This window comes from Dendronephthya gigantea, unplaced genomic scaffold, assembly GCF_004324835.1.
Source record: "Dendronephthya gigantea isolate DGI-Jeju-01 unplaced genomic scaffold, DenGig_1.0 000021F, whole genome shotgun sequence".
In the NCBI taxonomy this organism is placed as follows: Eukaryota; Metazoa; Cnidaria; class Anthozoa; order Malacalcyonacea; family Nephtheidae; genus Dendronephthya; species Dendronephthya gigantea.
This window is the reverse complement of record NW_021163031.1, coordinates 1345704-1370819: the sequence shown is the minus strand read 5'-3', so window position 1 is coordinate 1370819 and position 25116 is coordinate 1345704. Positions and strand designations below refer to the sequence as shown.

The following is a 25116-nucleotide window of genomic DNA, read 5'->3' as shown; positions in this document are numbered from 1 at the left end:
GAAAAGCCGCGTGGGAGGCGAGTTCGAGGCAATAAAACGTGGTTGATTTCACGATGAACGGACTAAACTCAGTTGAAGTCTCGAAGAAGAAAGATTTACGAGAGGAAGTTTAGGGAAAAATTTTAGGAATCTTGCTTTGTAATCAGGTATATGGTCATGGTTGTTTTAAAGATCTGTTTTTTGATCTTTGCAAGTTATTATATTTCATCACCATGTTGATTTGAATAGCCAGAAGACATTAGCGGCTGGAGGCATATTCTCAGTGCTGATTTTCACTCCCTAAATCTTGTATATTTGCCATTGAAAATGTAAAATTCAAGTGAGATCTTAAATGATTAAGTTGATTTTGCTTTTCTTGCCTTTTATTTTCAGAACGAACTACAGCGGCAAAAGATGAGGAAGGCGAAACACAATAGGTATTGTTCTATATACGTGTATTTTGCATTTGTGAGTTGAAATAACACGTTTGTACACGGTGAGCGAAACTAGAATATAGTAAGTTTTATATAGAAATGAAAAAATTGTGGCTGAAACTTTCCTGTATCGTTAACACTCGTTTTGTACAGGGGAAAAGTTGTATATATTAGTCAATTATGTATAGCTATACGGCTCATGCTAGACTTGACATGTGCTTGTTTTCTACTTCGAAAGTATCTTGTCTTGCTGTAGTGATTCCTTTTGCTTCCAATGTTTTAGCACAAAACAAAAAAGTGTATTGTCTTTTTCAGAATGAAAGAATCGTCGGAGTGAAGAAGTCGGAGCTGCCTTGGGACATTTATGCACGCGAATACAAAACTAGATTTCGGTGAAAATATGCATGAGTAAAATATGCATGACTTTTTTTGGCTGAGATGCTGAACATTCTTCTGTTTACCCCCTTTATTTCACGTTTTTGGCATGCGGTTTTTGCATGGGTTAACCGGGTCGTGTCAAGCGCATGCGGAGGAAATGCAAGTGATTCTGGGGCCCCATCACTTGTAGTTTCTCCATCTTGAACGACAATAGTCCGAAACAAAAATATCGCTTACAGAGCGCCTAAAACATAAAAATGCATGAGAAATTGTAATTCTAGAAGGAGGTGATAGTGGAGTGATTTAGTTTTCTCAGGACAACGAAGAAAACGATGAATACATTTATTTTTTGTATTCGCGTGCGCAATGCGAAGGCCTTGGACGAGTGGCGTAGGAGATGTCGAAGGTTTATTTATAAAATATAAGTTCTTTAAACGTAGGGGACATTTCTCTCTTGGAAATAAATATATTATAAATATGTTATATTGTATCTATGTTTAGATGTTGGATGTGGAGGTGTTGGATGATCATCGCAAAATCTTGAAGGATTGTCGCTGGGGTCGTCGTAGGATCAGATGATGAGGGATCGTCGCAGGATCAGATGATGAGGGATCGTCACAGGATCAGATGATTGATGGACGACGAGACGGATGTACAAGTGGAAGCTAGTTTGAGGTACATACTACAGGTGTAATAATTAGAGTTATGCATGGTCTGATTGATTCCTCCTGGTGGTCTAACCTTGTCTATTCACATCAAGTGACAACTGACATTAAACCCTTTTCGACAATGCATGATAAAAAGAAATTTCTCACAGCTCTTCCTAGTTTTGTCACTTGCGTGTGAACGACTTAACAGCTGTGGAAGATGCATGACGGCTTTAAAGCGTTGAAATGAAAGTAGCAAAATGCATTTAGCAAGGGCGACGCGACGCGCACGTAACGAGAAAATATTATTAAATTCGTATTAGCCTAATTTTAGATTAATACGAAGATAGTCCAGAGTACTTATATGATTATATAAGTTTTCTGTTCGGCCTGTTATAATGCGACCGTTTCGAAGGACCGTCCGTCAGTGGCATCAAAAATTACTTTAGTCTTTCAATATTTAAATTCGGATTATTGAACTTCGTAATGAAGAAAACTTGATTACTATTTCAGATGTTCAGACACTAGCAATCTTCTGTTTCCCTTGTTGGTATTAATTTTTCGGATTGCAATTTTCTGGTTAATCTCAAGCATGAAGGAAATAAACGTAGTCTAATAATTTTGACTAACTTATACCTCCTATAAAATCTACTATATATCTCCTATATTACATGATACAGTATATTACATTGTATAAGAACTATACTGATATAATGGGGGATATCTGGGGACATAGTGTTTTACTGTAGGTCAATATTGTATAATACCCTCTTGCATAGAAAGTGAACCCCTCTAAAGAAGCCTTTGCATTTTGACACACTTACTATGTTGTTTAATTTCTTGCACGCCCCACCGTCGAGATGTTGTTAAAGAAGACGCAACTGTTTGGAAATGGAGCAAGAAGCAAGTGAAATTTTGGTACACTGTCTACTGAAGGTAATTATCATATAGTGCGAAAGGTAAGGGACGTTATTGATTAGCCATAATTTTTATTGAGTAAGTTGCATGTTGAGCCCGATTACGCTTATTTCCTCCATTTTCGGTCAACCGTTACCCAGAACGTATAAAAAAAGATAAATGATGCATGAGGTGCATGTCTTAAGAAGGGATAGTAGAAGAGTGTTGTTGTCTACATCGGTTTTAGATGAAAAAGCTTCTTTAATATGAAGCATTTCTTTCCAAAAATGCCAAATTTTCAAAAAAATGCATGATCATAAGGAGCATTTAATATTTGAAATAATTTTTGTTGTCCTTGTCGGACAAAGTGCAGTTTAATATGAATTTTTAACAGCTTGCTGTTTTGCAACGGACGATATGCGCGCTACGCACGTTAGACCACCACCAGGATTCATAGCAATATGCAATACCTCGGCTCAGTTCGGATGAAATATAAATAAAACCTGAACTGTCATTGCGGACGATTTCTAAATGAAAATGCCAAATTCGGACCGCCGGTCAGGTAACCTGAAATTCAGGTTACCTTTGGAGGGTTTTTCTCCGGGCACTCCGGTTTCCCTCCTTTTCGTTTGACTGTAAAAAACAGTGTCCATGTCTGGGGCCAAACGAAAACCTGTTCGTTGATAGTGAAGCGATTTCTTGTACATTTTACATAAACGAGAAATCCTATTTCTGCATGAACTGTTGAAATGCGTGTGTTTGGCTTCTGGGCTGGATTCCCAGAACACTAGCGTAAAAGAAATTGACAGCAAATTTGTGAAAAACTGTAGTCCTCAGATTGTAGTCGTAAATTGACAAACTGGCCATACCAGGTCATGCGCGAGATATAATCACTCATAGGCCGTATTCTGTGGCCGATTATCGTTCATTTTCGTTGCCCCCCTTCGGGCACTACGTGAAAACACGATAGAAAATTAGGATAAATTATAGAAAGTCTAAATTCACTTGTTTTCACCTGCACAAACCTGCAGTTTTCGAGCATTTCATCTTCGAAAAATCAGTGAATTTGCATGTTTTGCAATACACCGACGCCATTTTGATTCGGGAAATGTCTTCGATACTTGGTGTAATATACGACATATATAGCAGATTCAGCAGTTTTATACCGGTATTTACATGAAGTTTCCCGCATTTTTGCTGCACAAGCTGGTTTCAACAAGGAAGCTTTGAGTGGAGTTTTACGAGGTTTGCCGCAAATTTTCATAGTTTTTTAAAACTAAATTAGTCAGAGAAGACTTAGACAACAATTAATCGGAAAAACATCCGCTAATTTGCGATTTTTTTATAGCATTCAGCTCTTGGAATTTACAAATAAATAAGAACAACTTTATTTACACGCATCAAAATAATCCCACGAGCGTTTTGTTTCTAGTCAATTTATATAAAATAATTACTACACAATTCTTTTCCAGCATACCCTTTGTTTTATATTAACAACTTTATAATACACACGTTTTCTCAACAAAACTATTTACAACATCTCAGTTTTTTGACAAAGTTAAATTACCAACGCCAACATCAATTTAAACGTGATTTGCAACGTACAACTACTGTACATGTTAAAATATTGAACACGCATACCAAGGTTGATATCAGCCATACGTTTTAATACCAGTGTGGGAGAATTACGAGCGCCTTATAATTTTAAAACACAAATAAAATGTTGAACTCAACCCTTTTAATCGGACAGCTAATACCACAACTCATCATCGACGTCATCTTCGAAATCCAGATTAGATCCTGATCCTTCAAGTTCATCATCGTCATCAGATTGAGCCAGGCCATAACTGCTATCATCGTCGTTACCATCTTCAACTACTGCATTCTGGCAATCACCACACGAACATAGGTCGGTGCACTTTAAGTCAGCCTTTTTGCAGGAACAACGCATGGTCGAGCATCTAGAATCTTTCACTTGCACTCAACACACTCAATTAAAGATCGCGGAGCGGGTGGGCGTGTCATCCAAGTTATCTCCAGTTCTTTATCGTCAAGCGTCCAGCCATTGCAGACCAGTGATGGAAGATCGACTTCTGCATTAAACATTGATACCATGATGCTGCTTGATTGCTAATGCCATTACCAGTAAAAGCATGAAAGCCTGGTAAACAAAGAGCAACAGCCACGCCCAAGAATTTCGAGATAATTGCTACAAATACGTAACGACGTCTATCTCCCGTGCCAGTCAAAAAGAAAATCTCTTTCTGGATCTGTTGTTGCATGCCAATCGCAGGTATAAGAACATCTGTATCAGGGCTTTTGATGATAACTTTATCGTACGTTGCTGCTGCGTGGTTGGCATGTAGAATTAAACGAGTGTCTGCTTCTTCGTGGTGCTATGAAGCGAAGACACCTCATTACTTGTAACAATATCGTTTGGGGAATCACCGGGATATAAAACATAGCATATTTCTTTAGCAGTTACGTACATAGTTGAAATGGAAAACCACCGGGAGGAGTTACATGACCTCCAGTGTTTACATAAGAAAGATATGAAAGATTCCTTGTTTCCACCGGATCTTAAACACTTTTTCCACTGTTTTGGAACACTCTGATCTTTTCTGAAGATTTGACCTTTCTGGACTCCTTTTTCACTTTTCAGCTCTTCGTTGTCTCTGTGCATTCTTTATGCTCAACTAAGGATACCTGTCTGCAACAATCTAATCGTTTGGAATTATACTTTCGTGCTAGCGTGTTGAGGTTTTTAAAAGAGCATCATCGCCAAATGTTTTCCATTTTCCTTTCACCGACTGAATAACTGCCATAGCATCTACAATCAGTGCATTGTTGTTAAATGCACAAACATTGACTTCTGGATTTCCAGATTCATTTTCCAATACTTCAGCAAGTTTAGAATTGGGCCAACTTGGCAGTTTTCACAAGTCCTCACACGTTTTCATAAGGAAAATGTTTGAAATTTGTTCTTTTTCAACTTCGTAAAGATGTCTGGGTCTTCGCACTAAAAATTCGTTTTTAGTGGATTGATGATAATAAGATAAAGGCGTTGGTAATTAACTTTGTCAAAAAACTGAGATGTTGTAAATAGTTTTCTTGAGAAAGCATGTGTATTATAAAAGTAGTTAATAAAAAACAAAGGTTATGCTGGAAAGGAATTGTGTAGTAATTATTTTATATAACTTGACTAGAAACAAAACACTCGTGGATGATTTTGATGCGTGTAAGCAAAATTGGCGGATGTTTTTCCGATTAATTGTTGTCTAAGTCTTCTCTGAGTAATTTAGTTTTGAAAAACAATGAAAATTTGCGAAAAACCTTGTAAAACTCCACTCAAAGCTTCCTTGTTGAAACCTGCTTGCACAGCAAAAATGCTGGAAACTTCATTTAAATACTGGTATAAAACTGCTGAATCTGCTATATATGTCGTATATTACACCAAGTATCCAAGACATTTCCTGAATCAAAATGGCGTCGGTGTATTGCAAAACATGCAAATTCACTGATTTTTCAAAGATGAAATGCTCGAAAACTGCAGGTTTGTGAAGGTGAAAACAAGTGAATTTAGACTTTCTATAATTTATCCTAATTTTCTATCTTGTTTTCAAGTAGTGCCCGAAGGGGGGCAACGAAAATCGTTTTCTAAGCGACTTTTCGTGCCAGAGAATACGGCCTATCAGTGGATATAATACGCTACGTCACACTGGTAAGTATGTTATATATTGACAGGAAATTTACAATGCAGCAGAAATAGAAGTTCAGGTTTTTAAAAATGGAAGCTAATGTTTATAAAAGTTGTTGCTATTCTCATGTGGGACAACTACGACGTTGAAAATATCCGACGTAAAAAGTGTATGAAAAAATAATTTTTAGATCCTATGTTGTAGAATCAACATGGATTATGGATAGAGTTTTGGTATATCTTTAACGTCAGCGATCATTCTTTTACTCTTAACGTCGATTCTTGAAGCTAATGTTTTGACAATTATTAAAAAGGTTCAATTAAAAGAAAACATTCCAAAGTTGTCAAGATGGAATTTTTCATTCTCTGAGCTGTAAAAGTGCTATATTTTTTAATCTTGAAAAGATGGGAATACCAGATTACGGTTTGATGTTCGACTTACTAGATACGAGACTGTATGGCTATTTAACAGTAGATCAACTACAAGATTTTCAAACGCAAGTGTACTCTGTCCCGTTAGACCGTCTCCAGATCGAGGCCGCTGTGGTTTATATATGTGGACAAAATTCGCAGCTAAAATGTAACAAAGAACACTTTGGCAGTGTGATTGAGGAAATTGGCAGAAGGGTTTTACTGGAGGAGAGCATTGCTTGGGACTTTAAATGTTTAGATGTGTTAGGTAGGTGTTTATTTCGGTTATTTCAATTGCATTCATGTTTTGACGTTTGACTCAACGTTATCCTCTTCTTTTATTTCTTTCCTTTGTTTAATTTACTTGACTATCTTCCTTTTCAACCTTTTTCTTTCACAATGTCTTTACTTTGCTTACCACCCATGTACACTCTCTCAGCTCTTTATTTCGATTCCTTTTACTCTCATTCTTCCACATCTCCATTACCTTTCCATTTCTTCCCTTTTTTATTGCCTTTCCTTTTTATTACTGTCCCTTTCCTCCATTACTCTCATTCTTTCATCTTACACTTTAAATTCCATTCTACCCTTAAGAGGATGCACCTCCTCTTAACAATTCCCCTTTTTATCTCCCTTTTCTCTCCCATCCCCTCTTCCACCTTTTCCCTTTTAACTCCGCTTGTACTGGTCTCTTCACATTACCTTGTTCTCTTCTTTCTCTATCTAGTCACTTTTTCCGATTATTTTCTCCTGGAATTAACCTTGTTGCAATATATATATTTCAATTAAAGTTAATGTCTTTTATTAAGGTTGTGGAAGAATCTCACTTAATTCTGCACTTTTGTTATTCAAATGTGTTCATGGTGACCAATTCTCACTCGACACTTGGAACAGATTTGTTTCATCAAGACAAACAAGTTTTGAGGATGTATCATTTGATGAGATCAAGTTGTGGCTTTGTGATATGCCCACTGGGGACATTTTAGATGATGTGGTTTTTGATACTGAGCGAGAAAAGTTGGAAAATGAGGGTATTGAAAGACTTTATGACGACTGGTCTGTTTTGGAAAAACTACAGGTAAGTTTATATTCACTTATTAGGAGTTTTTTACTTAATAACAGCTTTTCTTCTTTAATTCCTTTTCATAACTGCTATGCGATGCTGCAAATTTTAGGAAGATAGCTCTTTGCTGGCTCAAAGAGAGGCTGAGCGAAACAAAGAATCACTGCTACTGAAGCAAAAATCAAGAAAGAGGATTAGACGTTTGGAGAAGGAAGGACTTAGCGCAATATTGTTTGATCAAGACTCGGATGTTGAAGATGATGAAATAAGAAAGGGTCGGCAACAAGTTGGTGCTTCCGATTTGGTTGCACTTTTGAAATCAAAGTATGTTTTTCTCTACAATTTTGCAGTGTTTTGTCTATGAATTCACCATAATTAAAACCTGCTTAAAAGTAATGCAGTCTAGGACTGCAAATTAATGGCATTGGGCTTCTCCAGGTATGAAACTCTGAGAGAGAAACTGCTTTTGGAGCAAATCCAACATGAGACTGGGGAAGGTATGTGGTTGGCTATGTCTGAAGGGGAACAAGAAGAAAGATTGGTTCATGCAAAACTAAGAGAGAGACGACTTAGTTCAACTGATGAAGGTTCATTGGCATACAGCCAAACTGAAGGATCAGCACCAAAGGAATATCCAAGGAACTTACTGGCTTTGTTAGGCTGTGGAAGAATAAACCACGAGGAATCTTTAAAAGAAGAGAATAAGAGAAGAGAAATGCTTGAGAATGAGGGTAAATATTAGTCTATCCTGATGTGCATTCAACTCTAAAAATTTTAAAAAAATCTTAAAATATCCATTTTCAAACAGGTAAAACAGATTCAGAGATCCACAATCTCCTTTTAAAAGAATGGCAAGAAAAACTAAAAGGCAAGGTTGACAGTGAACGAATGTTAAATGATCTTTGTCTTCGTTATCAAAACGAGAAAGATGCGTTAAAAAGGAGATTGAGAGGAGAACATGACGTCATGACGGTATCTCAACGATTGCAAGAATATAAATTGTTGTTCAGAGAGCATCTGAAGGCTTCACTAGAGTCCAATTTTGAATCGGCATGTCTTGTAATTGGTGTCGCTGAAACTATCGTTAATGGCAATGAAATTGACAAGTAAGCACCAGTTGTACGAAGGTCGAATTACGCTATCCACCAGATAATGGGTTTTTCTATCGCTCTAAACTGAATCTCCCATGTTTTGGTACAATTTGAATTGAACCTTTCTATTCTTTAAGTAATGTTTCTCTTTACTCATTGTTGGGTCAGTATCTACAATATTATTACTTTTAAAGTATGTTTGCACTGGTTGAGAAAATCGCTATCCCGGGGATCCAGCCTTTGTACAACCGGCCCTTCGTACAAACTTTACCCGATTATGCAAAGTGAATCATATAGATTTTGTTTAGTTTATACCTCACATACTCTATTAAGAAATATGGCTGGAAGGAGCTACTGTAAAAAGAAGTAATACGATAATCATTCTTTTAGCATCTATATCGATAATATCCGCGAGCGACCAATCTATCCACGCTGTCCTAATAGATTAAAACCATCAAATATCTAGATCACCGAGGTGAAATCAACGCATTTGTTTTTCATGGCTGCTAATTCCTTTATTTCAGATTTCATTTTGGCAGGGAACTTCAGCACAACCTGTCAGATCGTCTACTGACCGAGCGACGAGGGCATAGGTTACCCAGGGAAATAAAACAATCGGAGTTGGTATATCATCAGCACGAGACAGGTCTTGTTGAACTGTGTGAAGATGTAATCAAAGCTCTAGAGAGAAAACATCGAGCTGAAATGGAAATGATGGTGTATCTGTTGCAAGGGAAAGATGCGAGTGAGACTAGAGCTTATTTCAGGAAAATGACCAACGGTAAAATTTCCCATGGTTGCCATTACAAAACTTTAAGGCCCGATTTTCTTCTTTTGATAGATATGAAAGAGTAATTAGTTACGGATACTCTGATGTGTACGAACTCTTATTTGAACATCAGTAATTAATTCACTCGTTCACATCTATCAAAAGAGGAAAATCGCACGTAGCTAAAATAAAAAGTGTAAACGGACCTTTAGAAAGAAAACGCCGAGTGAACTTCTCATAGATACGGATATGCTTGAATCATCATAACTTGTCATATTTGTACTTATAGAGGAAAGGGAGAATCAGTTCGTCGTGCTTAAGACTCAAAGACAAGGCTGGAGAAATCGTAGTTCAGAAGAGAAGCTGGTAAACAAATCTTTTCATTTGAAGCTGTTACAAGAAGCCGTCAGCATTGTGTGCGTCAATCAGCGCTTGGAAATGAAAGAACCTGGGGCAGAAAGAGATGTTGCCACAACATTGTTAGCGAAACTGTTGCATCAGCAAGAGTTAGATGCCGAAACGCTATTGGCTACGAGAGACCACTCTGACCAGGTACAATAATTCCTAGGCAGAAACTGGTCAAGTGAAATTTAATCTAATTTGAGCCAAAAGTTATAAATCTGCAGAGTCACAAAAGGAATATACGCTTTAAGTATTTGCCTCAATTTAGGTTTCTGTAGAGGGTATAGGGACGAGGTTGAATCTATACTAGTGGAAATTGTATTTGGATTGCAAACTTGAACCAGAATTAAAATTTTCACCTCAAATTTAGACTTCAGATGAATTGCTACGAATTCGTCAAGAACAAGAGCAAATGTACCATGAAGAATGGCTGGATAACCTCTCGGCCGTCGTCCTGGGCACTAGTGACGTCACACGTCTGGAGGATGGCATCATTAAATTGCTTGAGGCCAAGTATGATAGCATCAGACATAAAGTACTCGAGGAAGCTCTCAGAGATCAAATAGGTAGGTATGAGTGAGAGACGCTGAAAGGCTCTGTAATTCGAAAACCATCTTTTAAAATCGTACACAAGGTGTATAAAAGTGTTCTTTTATCTTTGGTAAGTTAGGTTATCCACCTGATAAACTGAACCGCCTCACAACATGGATATTAACCAAAACATAATTTAAAATAATATGGCTGAACAGGCTGATGGCATTGCTGTTCTGTTTTGTGTTTTAAGGACCCAATCAATGGGAAACAACTTCCGTGAGCGAGAGATACAATCTTGTCACAAAAGCCAAAGTGAGTGAGAAGAAATATCGTCTTCAGAAGAGATTCAGTGGAGCTTTGAAACTGCTTGGAGAAGGATTTACTGACAGTGAAAAATTTTTGTTATATTTGGGCGAAAATCGTCAAAGATTTATTGAAAACCTAAAGGCTGTTTTAGAAAAGCGGAAAAGCTGTTTAAATGAAGGTCTCGAAATAGAAAATGTAAATTCTAGAATCGAGGAGAAAGGTTTCAAATCATCTGGAAACCTTTGGAAAGATCTTGACGAGCGCTACAGAAATGAGAAATATTTACTGGTGAAATGGTTGCAGGTGAGAGTTTTCCTTATTGGGACGTTTGCGTTTCATATTGCCGCGGGTTGCTAGTTAGGTGAAATAACTTTCCACTTTTTCTTTTCCTTTGCTAAGAAAATCCTGCGGCCAAAAATATAAATCATATAGTGAACTTTCTGCAGGTTTAATTCACCTTCAAAAGTATTCACGCGTAGTTTTTTTTATATAAAAAGGTATGTTTTCTGTGCTTGTTATATAGGAAGGAGGTAGTGGCCCTCGTGAAGTGAATGACACAACAGTAAGACTTCAACAACAAAAACGGCTTTCAGAGCAAGAACCAAACATGCTTTGTGCTCTTCTGGTGTTGGGTTTGTCTGAGAGACACAGAAGATATGAAAATGAACAATTGGCACAAGATGATGAAAGAAGACGTTGGCTTGCTGAGGAACGCTTTGTTTTAGCGCGTTTAGCTGGAGGAAAAGATAAAGAAATTGAAGACGCTGAGCCAAATAAAGGTGAGATTTAGCATAATAAGTAGATCCTTAATTCCACATTAGGCATAACCTAACCGACAACGTAATTCCCTAAATGATTTACTAAATGACTTGAATTGGATATGACCTACTTTCTCTTGCAATGAAAATTAGTTTTTCAATGTTGCCTTCTGTTGCCATTTGTTCAAAAGCCGGTTAGCTTAACCCTGGGTTAAAACAAATCTTTACATTAATTTTTTTAATTGCTTGTTTTAGTTGTTTACAAAGTTGAAAATCTTATTTCATAAGTATTTTCTGGACTGATAGAAGTGATTTTTTTAAAGTTTTGAAACGAACAGTGATTCAGAAGCACATAAACTAAAACACTGGATTAAAATTTAACCCAGGGTTAGCGCTAACCTAGTTTTGAACCACCGGCCCCTAGAGTAATCTGGAACAATGAGGGACGAATTCTATCGCTTCTCGTTGAAAACATTTCTGGCCAGTCGAATTTTATTCGTTTAACTGTTTTCTAAAGATTTTTTTAAAGATTTCTGTTCTGTTTCGACCTTCCGTTTGAACAGAATGAGTGCATTTGTTGTGCCATTATTTTTCATATAGATGTGTTGAGCGAATGGATGGATGCTGTTTTGAGAGAAATTGAACGTAAACACAGAATGGAACAACGATTTTTCTCCCTTCTGTTACTTGACGATGCTCTTAATGATCTCCGTGGCGAAGCGAGAGAAATATCTGAGGATGAAAGACAGAAAAGATTAACGGAGTTGAAAGACGAAAGAGATGGTCTTGACTTAGATGAGAAAGGTTAGTATTCCACAGTCAGGTAGTTTTGTATAATCTCTTTGATAGCTGGTAGTATATTAATTGGTGATGTTTTTATATTATCATTATAGGTGATCAGGATATGAATCACACGATTCTGGAAATGGGCTGTGCGTTTAAAATTGAAAGTCGTCGCTTTAGGATGAAAAACAGGCAGAGAGAAAATAGAGTGACTGATGAGTCTATCTTTGTTTCAATGATAATGGACTTACAAAAACGTCAGAGTGATGAATGTGAAGAAATGTTGGAGAAAATCCTCGACATGGTGAGAGAGATAAGGCTTTGGTTCAGGATTAGTATTTAAACTTAGGATTAAGAAAACTCTGGGATTTAGTTTGGGTTTTGTTTGTCGAATTTGCATGACAAGCGTTTGGAAGGGAAGAAGGGAAAAATTGATTTGATAAAGGTTTATTTAGGGTTAGCATGGTATTAGAGGTGATCTTTGGGGATACTTCAATCATATATTACTTTAATTAGTCTAAAGAAGAACTAGCAGCAGCGAGAGTGAAAGAAATCCAGTCTTACAAATCAGAACATATGGAAAATATTGCCGCGGTATTGTTATGTTATGATGGCCTGGGAACGAATGATGAAATACTTCAAGCACTCGAGAATAAATATGATGCATTAAAAGATAAACTACTCTTGGAAGCTCTCAAGAAACAACTAGGTAATATCCCCTATTGAATAAACAACAGGTCGCTGCAGTTATTGACCTTTATCTCATAGTTCAAAACTGGGGAGATAACGAGAGATGTTCAGTGATATTCACTTTTTTTCACCAACTATCTACGGATAGAACTCTAAAAAAGATTGGGGAAAGCCAGAGTGCCAAGTGCCAAATTCTCTTGAGTGTTGATAATGATTGCCACTTCATTTTCATCTGCCATTTTTAGGTGAAGATGAGTGGAAGAGATTGTCAGAGAGAGAACGCCAACTCCGTTTGATGAAAATGAAGTTGGAGGCGAAACGTTTGCAAAGAGAGAACAAACTTGATGAATTAGCCAAGCTGCTGGGAGGTGGCTTCGCGGCTGATGTCAATTTGAGAAAGTTACTTGGAGAAAACCGAGATAAGTACGAGCAACAACTTCGGGAAAGACTCGCTCGTCGTCGTGAAAGGCTCGCAAAAGGATTACCACCAGAGGATGACGACGAAGAGCTGAGTAATATGGAAGAAATGGATGGAAAGAGTTTGCTTGAAAGTCTTGATAAAAGGTATTATTGTGTTTATGGTGTTACTGTTAATGTCAGTTATTCATTAGAGGCAGCGGGTTGAAAGCTCTGAACCTACGTTCCTCTGGGGCAATATCTTAGTTAGGAATTATTAAAATAGGGCTGTCTATTGGTGTTAAAACATTTTTTAAACCTCTACGTTAGATTTGAAGAAGAGAAGGACGCATTAATGGCGAAATTACTTGGAGCTAACAATCAATTTTTGAGTGAGCGAGAGCGTCAAGCATTGCTCGCGAGATTGAAACGAGAGAGGCTGAAAGCGAGACTTGAGGAGAAGTTTGGTTCAGCTGCTCTTGTTCTTGGACTTGCTGAAAGACAGCGCAAAGATGCAGAAGAAAGGTAGATTCTATTTTATTTGTGTTTTAGCTCTGCAAAATAGCAATTATAGTGCTCTACTTTACGCCGTCCTATTTTATCAGAAGACACATATTTTAACCATTATTATAATATAAGTATGATATAACGAGCAATTTGATTGGCTACCGCGCGTGCATTGTGACGCCATAATGCACGCTTCTGGCTTTTGAAGTTTTTTTTGCTAAGCAACATCTTAAATAACATGTAAGGAGAATTTCATTATTGATCAAATAAATAAATTTTGTTGTTGCCCTATAATTTCTTCTTATATTATAAAAGGAATTAAAAAAGCTCGTCGCGTGCCTTTATGGTGTAATAATGCACTCGGGGAAATGTTGGAAGAATACTCGAGAAGCTTGTAAAACACTCGGCTACGCCTCGTGTTTTACAAGCTTCTCTTGTATTCTCCCAACATTCCCCCATCGTGCATTATTACACCATAAAGGCACGCGACTCGTTTTTTAATTCTTAAATATTATTAAGCGTTTGAAATAAACGACAAATTTTTTATTGCAAACATGCATGTTTTGACTGAACTATAAGCCATTTTCAGTGTGAATGAGATAATTATTCACATAGTGAAATATATAAGTTGAGTTTCTATCTCGTTTATTTCAAATGCTTGACTACTCTTGTGTTGATCAGATCATATGTTATATTATTAGCTATTAGGTATAAATACAACGGTATGAAATATAGCTATGTTTTAAAGGTTGATGTCAGACCGAGCAAGACATGAGCAACTAGCACGACAGCGGCTTGAAGAACGAAGAAATAGAAAGAAACAGAAGAGCCTGAGTGAGGACGACCTTATCAAAGAAGGAGATAACGGTTTATTACAAGAAACTGTTTTGAAATTCCTGGAAAATAAACATTGCGAGGAAAGAGACGTATTAATAAAGTTACTTGAGAACGAAGACAACAGTTTGCATGATCTTGCTCAGTCGATGACATCCGAACAACGAGAGGAACATGTTCGCGACCTTAAATCCAGGAAGAATGATTTGAACAAAGGTTAAGAGACAATTTATAAAATAACATGTATAGAACGCGTGTTCTGACTGGTCGAAGCCCGTAATTGTTTATTGCGAAACATTTCTAAAATGTTACTAAAGTTAATTCACGGTAGTAAGATAACTATTGTCAGTCCAGCTTGCAATAAAACTCATCGCTTAATCGTCGGTCCTGGTTGATATAAGAGAAATATTCACGTTTCTGATTTTTTCAGATAATGTTGACGAGCATCGCCAAATCTTACAAGAAGCCGCCATAATGAAGTTGACATCACGACAGAGAAATCTTGAACTGCAGAGACCTGGGGAAGATGTTTCAAAAAATGACGTCATTGTTACGTTATTAGCTGACCTTCAACAGGAACAAGATAAAGAAAGTGAAATATTAATGTCACTCTTGCCTGATAAGGTATGGCGTCGATTTTGTATAGTAAGGGTATACAGTACGAGTTAATTTTTTTAACCCCGATTGATCTCATATTACTAGAATTTGCAGTTTAAAATGTCCGGGAACAAGCAAGATTTCTGAACATTCAATTCCTTTCAAAAAGTTTAGTTCAATTTATTTTCTTTCCTAGGACAAGGCAGAACTTATAAATTTACAAACGCGGTTACTGGCCGAAGCTCAGTCGGATGTCCGAAATAACCTGATGACTGTATTCGGAAACCCCGAACAGATTACGAGCGTTGGCGAAGAACAGTTACTGGACGCTTTAGACTCCAAGTACGATACACTCAGAGATAAACTGTTGTCTGAGGCGTTGATGAAGGAAATGGGAGCTGCTGAATGGCAGGCGTTGAGTGAACAAGAGAGACAGGCTAAACTTGTTAAAATGAAACTTGAAGAAAGACGACTAAGAAGAGAAGGTGAGGTGAAGATATATTAATGGTGGACACAAGGAGTGGGGGGGGGGGGTGATGTGGTGAGTGAGAGAGGCTGGTTAGGAGTTTGGAAAATATTCCTCCCAATGCCGCCAGCGAGAATACAATTATTCATTCAACAACAGCCCATTTACTCTTTAAGCATTTGGCGAAAACAGTTGGTAGAACTAACTGGTATAATTGAGTAAAGTTGGTTTAGTTCAGCCATTACTTACTGTAAGAGTTTAGGTTCAATGATTCCCTAAAGATAGTGGTCGTGGCACTTTACCTTTGTTTTAAAGAAGCTTCTTTCTTATAAAGAAGATATCTTCCTGATGCCAATTAAGAAAATATGGTCTAAAAAAAGCCAATGAACGAAATCATCTTACGAAAGCTTATTTCACATTAAGGTAAGCTTGACGAACTTCAGGCCCTTCTTGGAGCGGCTTTTGATGCTGAGAAGAACCTGAAAGATATCATGGGTCAAAATAAGGCAAAATACAAGGAAAGAATGAAAGAGAAACTTGAGAAAAGACGACAGAGATTAAAAGAAGGCATGAGTAAAGATGAAGTCGCTAAATTGGAGGCTGAAGAAGACAAACAGTTTGAGGAAGAATTAAAACAAGATGCGAACGTTAATCCTTTGCTGAAATTAGTCGTAAGTTTGATTTTTTGAATATATATATGCAAACGCATGTAAGTAACCATGCTTTGAGCTGTTGTCCGCGACACGAATCCATCTTAGTTCGTTCTTGGAGCTGACCATCAAGCGAGCTGGTCGGCCTAGTCCTTTTCCAACTGCCTCCTACCAGACCAACTCAATTTGAGATGTAATGTTTCGAGGAACCCACGTTGTGTGACTCCTCTGGTGTAATTCATTTGCTAAAAGATATGAACGAGCAACTCCAGGTAAATTTATGAATTTATTCTTCAGCAAAACTACGATAAAGAGAAAGAAGCATTGCTGCAGGCTTTACGAAATAAGGAGGGACGTTTTGCAAGTGAACGAAGTCGCCAAGCCGAGTTAGCAAGATTAAGACGAGAAGAAAGGAAGGCGAGGCATGAGGACAAGTTTGATACCGCTGCCCTTGTTCTTGGTCTAGCACAGGCGCAGAAAGCTAACTTGGAAGAAATGTTAGTATTTTAGTCAATCAGATCTTGTAAATTGTTCCCTGTGCTCATAAATTACTTGAGTTAACAACGATTTGAACGCTAAAAATCAGTTTCTAGTACAATGCACTACCAACAAAGAGATACAATGCTTTTGACGATTGTATTTTTTGTTCCGACTTGTACTCTAAAACTGATATTTGAATAAACTGTGTTTCCTTGCAGTCAAAAGAAAGACAGGCTGCGACAGGAGAAACTAGCGCGGGAACGTCTAGCGGCTCGACGGAAAAGGAAAACTGATGAAGTGGAAAAGGAACTAAGAGAGAAAGAACAGGAACAACTTGAGGAGATCAGCGACAAAGAAAACCTCGTTGCTTTACAGGTTAGGATTTATAATACATTGGAATGATGTTCGTTTGCATCGTGGTTTTGCTATCCACTGAAGAAAGTTTAATTGGCTCTCATTTTGTTGATACGTTTGTTTAGGAGGCGGTTTTGAAAGAACTCGAGAAAAAACAGGAGTGTGAGCGAGAGGTTTTGGAGAAATTACTGCAGGAGGAACAGACGAGCGAACTTCGAAAAAAGACGCAAAAGAAAACTAAAGAGAAAAGGACAGAACGTCTAACTGAGCTTAAGGTTAGAATGAACGACGTGTTTTTCTCTCGAATAGCTCAGCATTGTTCCAGTAGACAGAGTTTGATTAAGTCTGATATCATTGGCGTTCAGGGTCTGCGTGAACAATGGCGGGATGCAGGGGCAGATGGTACAGCAGAGTCTGTCGCAGAACATGACGTCATATTGAGAGAAGCCGTTTGTTTGAATATCATTAAAATTCGAGAGGAAATGAAGGAGAATGAACGAGATGTGAAGGACGAAGATGTTCATGTTGCCATTTTGGCCAACCTGCAACAAATCCAAGATCAAGAAGCCGAGATTTTGCTAAGAGATTTATCGGAGAAGGTGAGTGCGCTCTATATATCATGTAGTGCTTTTGATCTCTATACGTTACTGGAGGTAAACTGTGGTAGATTGTGTTCCTATCGGCCAGTAAAGACACTGTTACACGGTGTTATCGAAAAGACGTATATATAGCTACATACTTTACTGGACTACCATCTTTTACCGTTCCTAAAAATTATTTTGTATTGTTAGTCTAATACGACGTTAACGCAGCTTCGTGCGGTCCAACATCAAGCTAGACGACACCGCTGGTACGATAACATTGCGGTCTCATTACTTGGGCAGAGAACCCACGGACATAAACCCGTCTCGGATAATGTACCCTCGGAAGAAGAGCTTCTTGGAGCGCTGGAGGAAAAGTATGATGCACTAAAAGATAAATTGATAGCAGAAAGTTTGATGAACGAGCTGGGAGCATCTGTGTGGGAGAAACTATCAGAGAGAGAAAGACAAGCAAAGATTATGAAAATAAGATTACAAGAAAAGAAATTGAGGCAAGAGGGACGCATTGATGAGGCCAACAGGTTGGAGGAACAATGACTTATGCTTAGCTTACGTTTGCCAATAAACAAGTAATGATATGTGAATGAATTCCAGCTATAGCTTGCAAGACATAATCACATAAAACGTAAAACCACAGCTCAAAAGCCTGGAGTAAAACTGAAAAAAAGTAAAGTTCGGTCTCGAAATGTTTTCAAGTGTTGGAAGCACTGTGAATTCACAACTTGTTTTAATATGTAGTTATAAAAATAACCATTTTCAAACCGAGAACGGTAATTTTATCCGTTCCTATTTAAGATGCCTGACGACCTGCAGAATTCTTTTCTTTAGCTGGAGTCGTCCTAAGTTAAAAAATTGGCAGGCTGGTTTTTTATCTGACATGACCGTAAACTATTTTCCTAGATTATTTGGCGAGGGTCTGGAACACGAAGCCAGTCTTTCCAAATTGATGGGTGAAACAAAAGCGCAACAAAAAGATGCATTAAAACGTCGCTTGCAGAAAATACGGGAACATAAAGCTGCCGGGATAGAAATAACGACAGAGGAAGCTCAACTTCTGGAGGATGAAAATGAGGAGGAAACAATTGAAGAGGAAGTTACCACAGGGGATGTGTTGAACGATTTGCAGGTGATTAGTCTTTGTCACAGGAAACCCAAGAAATAGTTGAAATATACATTGTATTGGCGTGCTTTTACTGTTCTCATCTCACTCCAGTTGCGCCAACTGAACTCACAGCGCAACTGGAGTGAGGTGAGAAAAGTAAAAGCACGGCAATACAATGTACAAACTATTTATTGGGTTCCTGTCGTCTTTGTAGTATAGATTTGATTACAATCAATATAATAATAGATTATGAATCAACGAACTTCAAAAAAGTTCAACCTTTATCGCGGATAATACATCTGAAATGAGTACTTTTGGTGTGTCATTGCGTACAATATAAAACATTCGCATGAAACGGTTGAACGACTTTATCAAAGAGTAAGTCTTATGATGTCTTGATGTATTTCAGTCGAGGTATGAGGAGGAAAAGAAAGCGTTGCTGGCGTCATTAAGAAATCAAGATAAGAAATTCAACAGTGAGCGACATCGTCAACTTGAACTGGCAAAGCTAAGGCGGGAACAGAAGAAAATTGCAAAGGAAGATAAATTTGACGCGGCTGCGTTAGTCCTGGGGATAGCAAAACAACAAGAGGCTGCCCGTGAAACAAGGTTTGACTTAATATTAGACATGAATTGTTTTTTTATTATATTAAATATGAAACCCAAACTTTACATTGAAATACTAATTTTTTATTGTTTTGAAGCTACCGCAAAGACCGCGCACGCCACGAAAAACTTGCACGAGAACGTCTGGCCGCACTCAAGGCAAGACGTGCTGAAAAAGAAGCCGCCTTAGTTTTGTCAAACGATGAAGAACAACGACTTGCAATCGAGGCTAAACTACATGAAGAACAAGAGAAAGAAAAGGATATTTTATCTCAGGAGGCTCTGGAACTACAGCAGGGAGGTATTGTTGCTGTACAAGAAGCCATCTTTAAAGAAGTTGAGAAGAAACATTCCATTGAGATTAAGGTACTGTCAACGACATTTTCAATGACATTTGCAATTACTCATGACATCTTCAATTGCAAACAAATGAAATCTTGTTCCCTTCAGATACATCTGCATGAATGACACTCCGTATTGTTTTCTGTTTAAGATGCTGAGCGAATTACTTGATGTTAGCGAAAGTGATGCTGACGCAGTAGCTGCAGCCAGCTACCTTAACAACAAGCAACGAGATCAGAAAATGGCAGATCTTTATCGTGACTTTAAGGAGTGGAAAACTGCAACTGTTAGAGCTTCGAAGAATGCGGGTTTAGATCTTATGTCAAAGGTATAGTTTTAAAGTTAACTAGGGTCCCATATGGTTGTCATGCCACTAAAGAAAGAAACCCGAAAGCCGGTGATGCTTTGTTGTGAAAACAGCAAAGAATTATACCGTCATTGTGTAAACGTATATAGTCTAAATCATCATGTATTAGCCATAACATGGTTAACGCAGAGGTAACTATAGTATGACTGTTATGTTTTGAAGTATGTTTCGCTGAACCAATAATTATTATTGTTACCAGGAGGAGAAAGAGGAAAACGTCTTGCGAGCAGCAGATCGCCAAATGAAATTGATGAGAATTTTAAAGGATGGAATTGTTCTTAAAGTAATGAATGTGAAAGATGAATTATCAAACAAGGATATTCCGGAGCCGAAGCTGAAAAATGAGGTTGGTGTGTTGTTGGTTGCTGATCTTCAGGAGAAGCAGAGTACTGAGAATAGAGCTGTGGAGAACATTCTCGCTGGAAAGGTGATGGTTATTTAAACAGCTTTATATTTTCTAGTTATTCTTTTGATAATCTTATTAAAAGCCTTTCATATGCGAGCAAAACAGATGCATTCTTTATAATTTTCATGAACTTTCTGCACCAAGCTTAAGAAAGGAGGGGGTGTTATAGAAACCACAAAGTTGGCTTAAAAACGCATGGGAAAAGAAGCAAATCATATGCAGATGAACGTCGGAGAACTTTACTTAGGCTATCGTGTAATTTTAACGATAAATCTTGTATATACATACGACTTCGTGAGATTGCAATTAATCCCCAATGGAAGATCTATTTTTTCCCCTAAATATTCAGATTTAATAAGATAGTGCGTCATTTATTGAATTTACTGGTACTTATATTGATTTACGAAAGAATACATTAATTATTACAAATTAATGGCTGTTTGGTTGTACATGTCAAGTAAGAGCGATTGTTTTTTTACAATTCTTAGGAAGATGCTGTCTTGAATCTTATCAAAGACGAACAGCGACGCATCAGACAAGAATGTATCGTTGATAATTTAGCTGCCGTTATCTTGCAGAAGGACCAGGTACAAAGACAATTAAGAATTGTCATCTTCGCAGATCAATCTGAACCTGCAAATTTTTGGGACTAGTGACTATCTATTGATCTACTGACTATACTCAAACTCTACTATACCCATGCAATTATACCTATTAAAATGAAGTTTTACACACAGCTGGATCGCTACTGCTTGTTATATATAAAGCCAAACTTTGGATTTCGCAGAACTTTTCAAATATCTTCATCGTAATATCCATATCCTGAAATTTTAAATTTCTTTAGGAAATTTCGGCTGGAGAGAATAGTGAAGTGACTGAAGTAGAAATGGAAAATGATAGACAGCTCGCCGAAATGGAAGCTGAACTGGAAGAAGAAAAAAAGCGCAGATTTTTAACTGGGGCCAGTGAGGCTGAAATAAATGCTGCGTTGAGCGAGCTAAAAAGACAACAAGAGCGTAAAAAACAAGTAAGGCGAAACTGATTATATTTAACATGGGACCAGTGGTATTCCTTGCTTTCAGAATTGACTCCCACGTCTCCAGCAATCCATGAGAAACCAACCTACCAACTATATTTGTCCTTTACTATCATTTCAACTACTTGCAAGGTGGCCCTTTCAAGCAGTCTTCATAACAAAGATTGGGGTATACAGCTATTATAGCATGCAAACCTACTTTCCTGAATGAAAAGTTACTTTGCCGAGGACATATTTGCCCATAGCAGATATTTTCTATTCAGGCATTAAATGAGACACTCGAACGTCAACGCAATCTTGCTAAAGCAAAGCTTGAGGCAAAACGAAGGCGTCGTGACGATAAACAATATGAGGAAGATATTGCCACGTCATTACTGATGATGGCTGAACAAGAGTCATCCCTGGTGCGAGAGAAAACTATGATACAACGATCAAAACAAGGAGAATCAGTAAGCTAGACAATGTTTAAGAGGGTTGTAGAGGATGTAATGCAGCGTTAGTTCCAGTTGTTTATTGTATTTCTCTCACACGTCAAGGAAAACAGGCGTTCACATTGATTACAGTTTTTTATTAGGAAAATAAAAGTAAATAAACATAATTATCTTTAGCTTCAAGAAAGGCTAGCTCGTCGTCGGGAAGAACGCGCTAAGCGTAAAGCTCAAGAGGAGATCGAGAGAAACGAAGAGCAAAATAAGAGAGACAGAAAAGATGAAAATGATGATGAACGTCCTAAAGCTGCTAGCGCTGGACGAGTTCTTGAGAAAACTGAGAAATTGAAGGGAAGAAAATCCAGTTTACCGGTAAATATTCTCTAATGATCTGGGGATGCTGAATGTGGGGATGCTGAATGTGGTGAATTTCCATTGTCCAAATATCATCTTGTATGTATAGCATGGCATTTTGACCATGGATTTTCCATTCGATTTTAGGATGGATTCAGTATGAAGCGGGAAAAGACAGTTGTTGATGTTGACGTATCTGAAGATAAGAAGAAAGAAATTGTTGGTTCTTTGCTTCGTGAACACACGACATTTGGAATGGGAATAGAACGAGAGAGAAGGCGACAAGAGGATATTGTAAGTTTGGTGGCAAAAGGTTTTGGGTAATCGTTGAGAGGGTGAATTAGAGGTGGGGGGGGGGGTCAAGAGGGTACGACCCACTGACCTATATTAGATCGAATATAGGTCAGTGGTCCGAACTCTTTTCATGAACACACTGCATTCGAAAAATTCATGGGCAAATAATGCGAGTTAGGATGTTTGGAGTTTGTTAGGAGAGGTGATGTATGATGTTAGGAGAGGTGATGTATGTGGGTATTTGTTTGTTGACGTAAGTGGAGGGAGAGAGGACAGTGAAAAGTAGAAAGGATCAAAGTGCAGGCGCCTTATTTAAAATGAGAATTGAACGGTGTTATTGATTTATTTTATTTCATTTCAGCTCAAGGAGCGACGAATGAAAAAGAAATCCACTGTCGTAGCCGCTGCAGCCACCATCGTTGGCTTAGGAGAGAGACAGAAAACGATGGTTGAGCAAAAGAGAAAGGTATGCAAAGGATCTGTCCATACCTGCAGTAACAGACTTTGTTTGTGACTGGTTGTTTACGGCAGTTGCTTACGGGATCTTTGCGTACTTCATTTATTCAGGAGGAGCGCGAGAGACAACAAACGATGATTCGTGACAGAATCCAGCGTGTACGTCATGAACGGACGATGACAATGAGAGAACCTGGATCCTCCGAGTCTAGAGGATTTGATCACATCCTAACACAGGAGGAAGCTGAAGGCTTAAATCCCGAGGAAAGAATGAAATTAATTGCTGCCAAAATGGAGCAAAAATTTAAAGTAGAAGAACGACGAGTCAGTACAACGGTAAGATTGCCATTGTAGAAAATTTTGCCACTGCTGGGCCTGTCGAGTTCTAATCAAACGTTCAGGTTGAACATGGCTAAATTGTTACAATCTCTTGCCATGGAACCAAGATGAAATGTCTTTGACTGACTAGGCTTGTTTTTAGCCGGTGTAAAAAACATCAAAACTCAAATCAAAGTGAACCTTCTGTATATAAGATTTTATATTGTGTATGTTCCAGCTCCATTCTCCTCCCATTCTACCATCGTACTCTGGCATTGAGGAGGAAGGTTTCAGCGGTGATGACAGAAAATCCATACGTCTAGACGCGAAAGGAAAAGAGAAGAAACTAAAAGAACGTTTAGCTGCAAGAAAGAAGGCGAAGAGGGGGGAGAGATCGACTGAAGGGACCTCTGGGACATCTGGGGATGATCCAACTGTATGATTCAGCTTCGAGCCTGAACCGAGATTATGTCCCGGGGCCTTCTTACCCTCTCAACTTCGTCACTTATAACCTGTATTATTCACTTTTAACCGTTATTTAACTAAGCACAAACCTTCACAACCAATATCATCATCCAATTTTCACAAAACCCAATGAATGGCCACAGTCTTCATTTATCACCGCATATAAGCTGATATACCTTGAGTAGCTCAACCAATCAGATCGCATAACCACCCATATACAAGTTATAAAACTGATATAAATAAATAACTAAATGAAATGTTTATGAAATTCTTAGATAAAATTCTCGACTTGGATCGACATCGTCTTAGGTAGTTAAAGTTGTAATAATTTCCTTAATTATGTATAAATCCTTATATAACTACAATGCTGGCGATAAAACACAACTAAACATAAAAGAAGGACAGACGTTCGAGTATAAAGATATTTGCAACGAACACTGGTGGTCAATGCGATGTAATGAAACTGGGCAAGTCGGTCTTGTTCCTGTAAGTTATTTGACTGAAGTAACGCAGGGAATAAACACGGTAAGCTTTGGTTCATAATCTCAAAGGGTTTTTGCTTATTAACAAAATTTCAAACTTTGCAAGTTAATATTTGAAAATATGCTAAACATCTAAAATTTCCGCGGAAAATGAGCCTAATTTGTTATTGAATTTATGTCACTGGACAAATTATATAAAGTCGCAATGAATCAGAGTCGTGACATTCAAATTGAAAATTCGTCAGCAATATAAACGGTCACAGGGAAAATTGGCTTGAAGATTGTTTGTTGGGAAAATGTATTTTCGAGTTTGGGGAACTTTTTGAGGTATTGCTATAGTTAAAAAGTAATTTAATCTTACTTTACTGTGTCTATTTGTCTCTACCGTTTGTTTGTTTTTATTATTTACCATGTTTTTGCTTTTCAATCACACTATAATTATAATTGAATTGCCAGTTGTTCAATATGCATGACCTGGCATTCCTAAATTGAGGATTCTCTTCAAAGATTGTTAGCTATCTGTAGTTTTATAGCTTTAGGCATTTCACAACATTTGAAAAATGTCCAGGTCAATATAATTTATCCAAGTCCTAAATATACGCAGTTGCATACATATTTTGTAATTTTATTATTAGGAAGGAAAGAACTCTGTGCTTGTGTCCATTGACCGAGCAATTGACGCAATTCACCAAACTTCAAGTAAATCTGGAAAGCTTGACCACAGGAATCAGGCAA

The 25116-nt window shown here is 37.8% G+C and overlaps 1 protein-coding gene across 1 annotated transcript; it reads left to right on the top strand.

The window, feature by feature from the left end:
- Nucleotides 1–6137: 6137 nt before the first annotated feature.
- LOC114522020 (trichohyalin-like) lies at nt 6138–25108 on the top strand. The gene is made up of 38 exons (XM_028542621.1): nt 6138–6711; nt 7253–7521; nt 7619–7830; nt 7945–8237; nt 8315–8612; nt 9122–9378; nt 9656–9918; nt 10139–10334; nt 10553–10911; nt 11132–11387; nt 11967–12170; nt 12260–12453; nt 12666–12858; nt 13085–13403; nt 13566–13760; nt 14491–14792; nt 15007–15200; nt 15370–15658; nt 16063–16310; nt 16587–16786; nt 16988–17144; nt 17249–17398; nt 17489–17722; nt 17915–18246; nt 18626–18851; nt 19237–19436; nt 19532–19799; nt 19927–20103; nt 20342–20569; nt 21037–21135; nt 21393–21575; nt 21848–22033; nt 22193–22384; nt 22514–22660; nt 23022–23126; nt 23228–23452; nt 23673–24708; nt 25017–25108. Exons 1-37 carry the CDS (start codon nt 6438–6440, stop codon nt 23874–23876), a joined length of 8328 nt encoding a protein of 2775 aa, XP_028398422.1. The 5' UTR covers nt 6138–6437; the 3' UTR covers nt 23877–24708; nt 25017–25108.
- The last annotated feature ends 8 nt before the right edge of the window (nt 25109–25116 follow it).

Coding starts and splice junctions, on each gene's coding strand:
- LOC114522020 (XM_028542621.1), top strand. CDS start 6,438: ATGGGAATACCAGATTACGGTTTGATGTTCGACTTACTAGATACGAGA. Junction 12,859..13,084: donor AGCTCTCAAGAAACAACTAG/GTAATATCCCCT, acceptor TGCCATTTTTAG/GTGAAGATGAGTGGAAGAGA. Junction 14,793..15,006: donor GAAGAATGATTTGAACAAAG/GTTAAGAGACAA, acceptor TGATTTTTTCAG/ATAATGTTGACGAGCATCGC.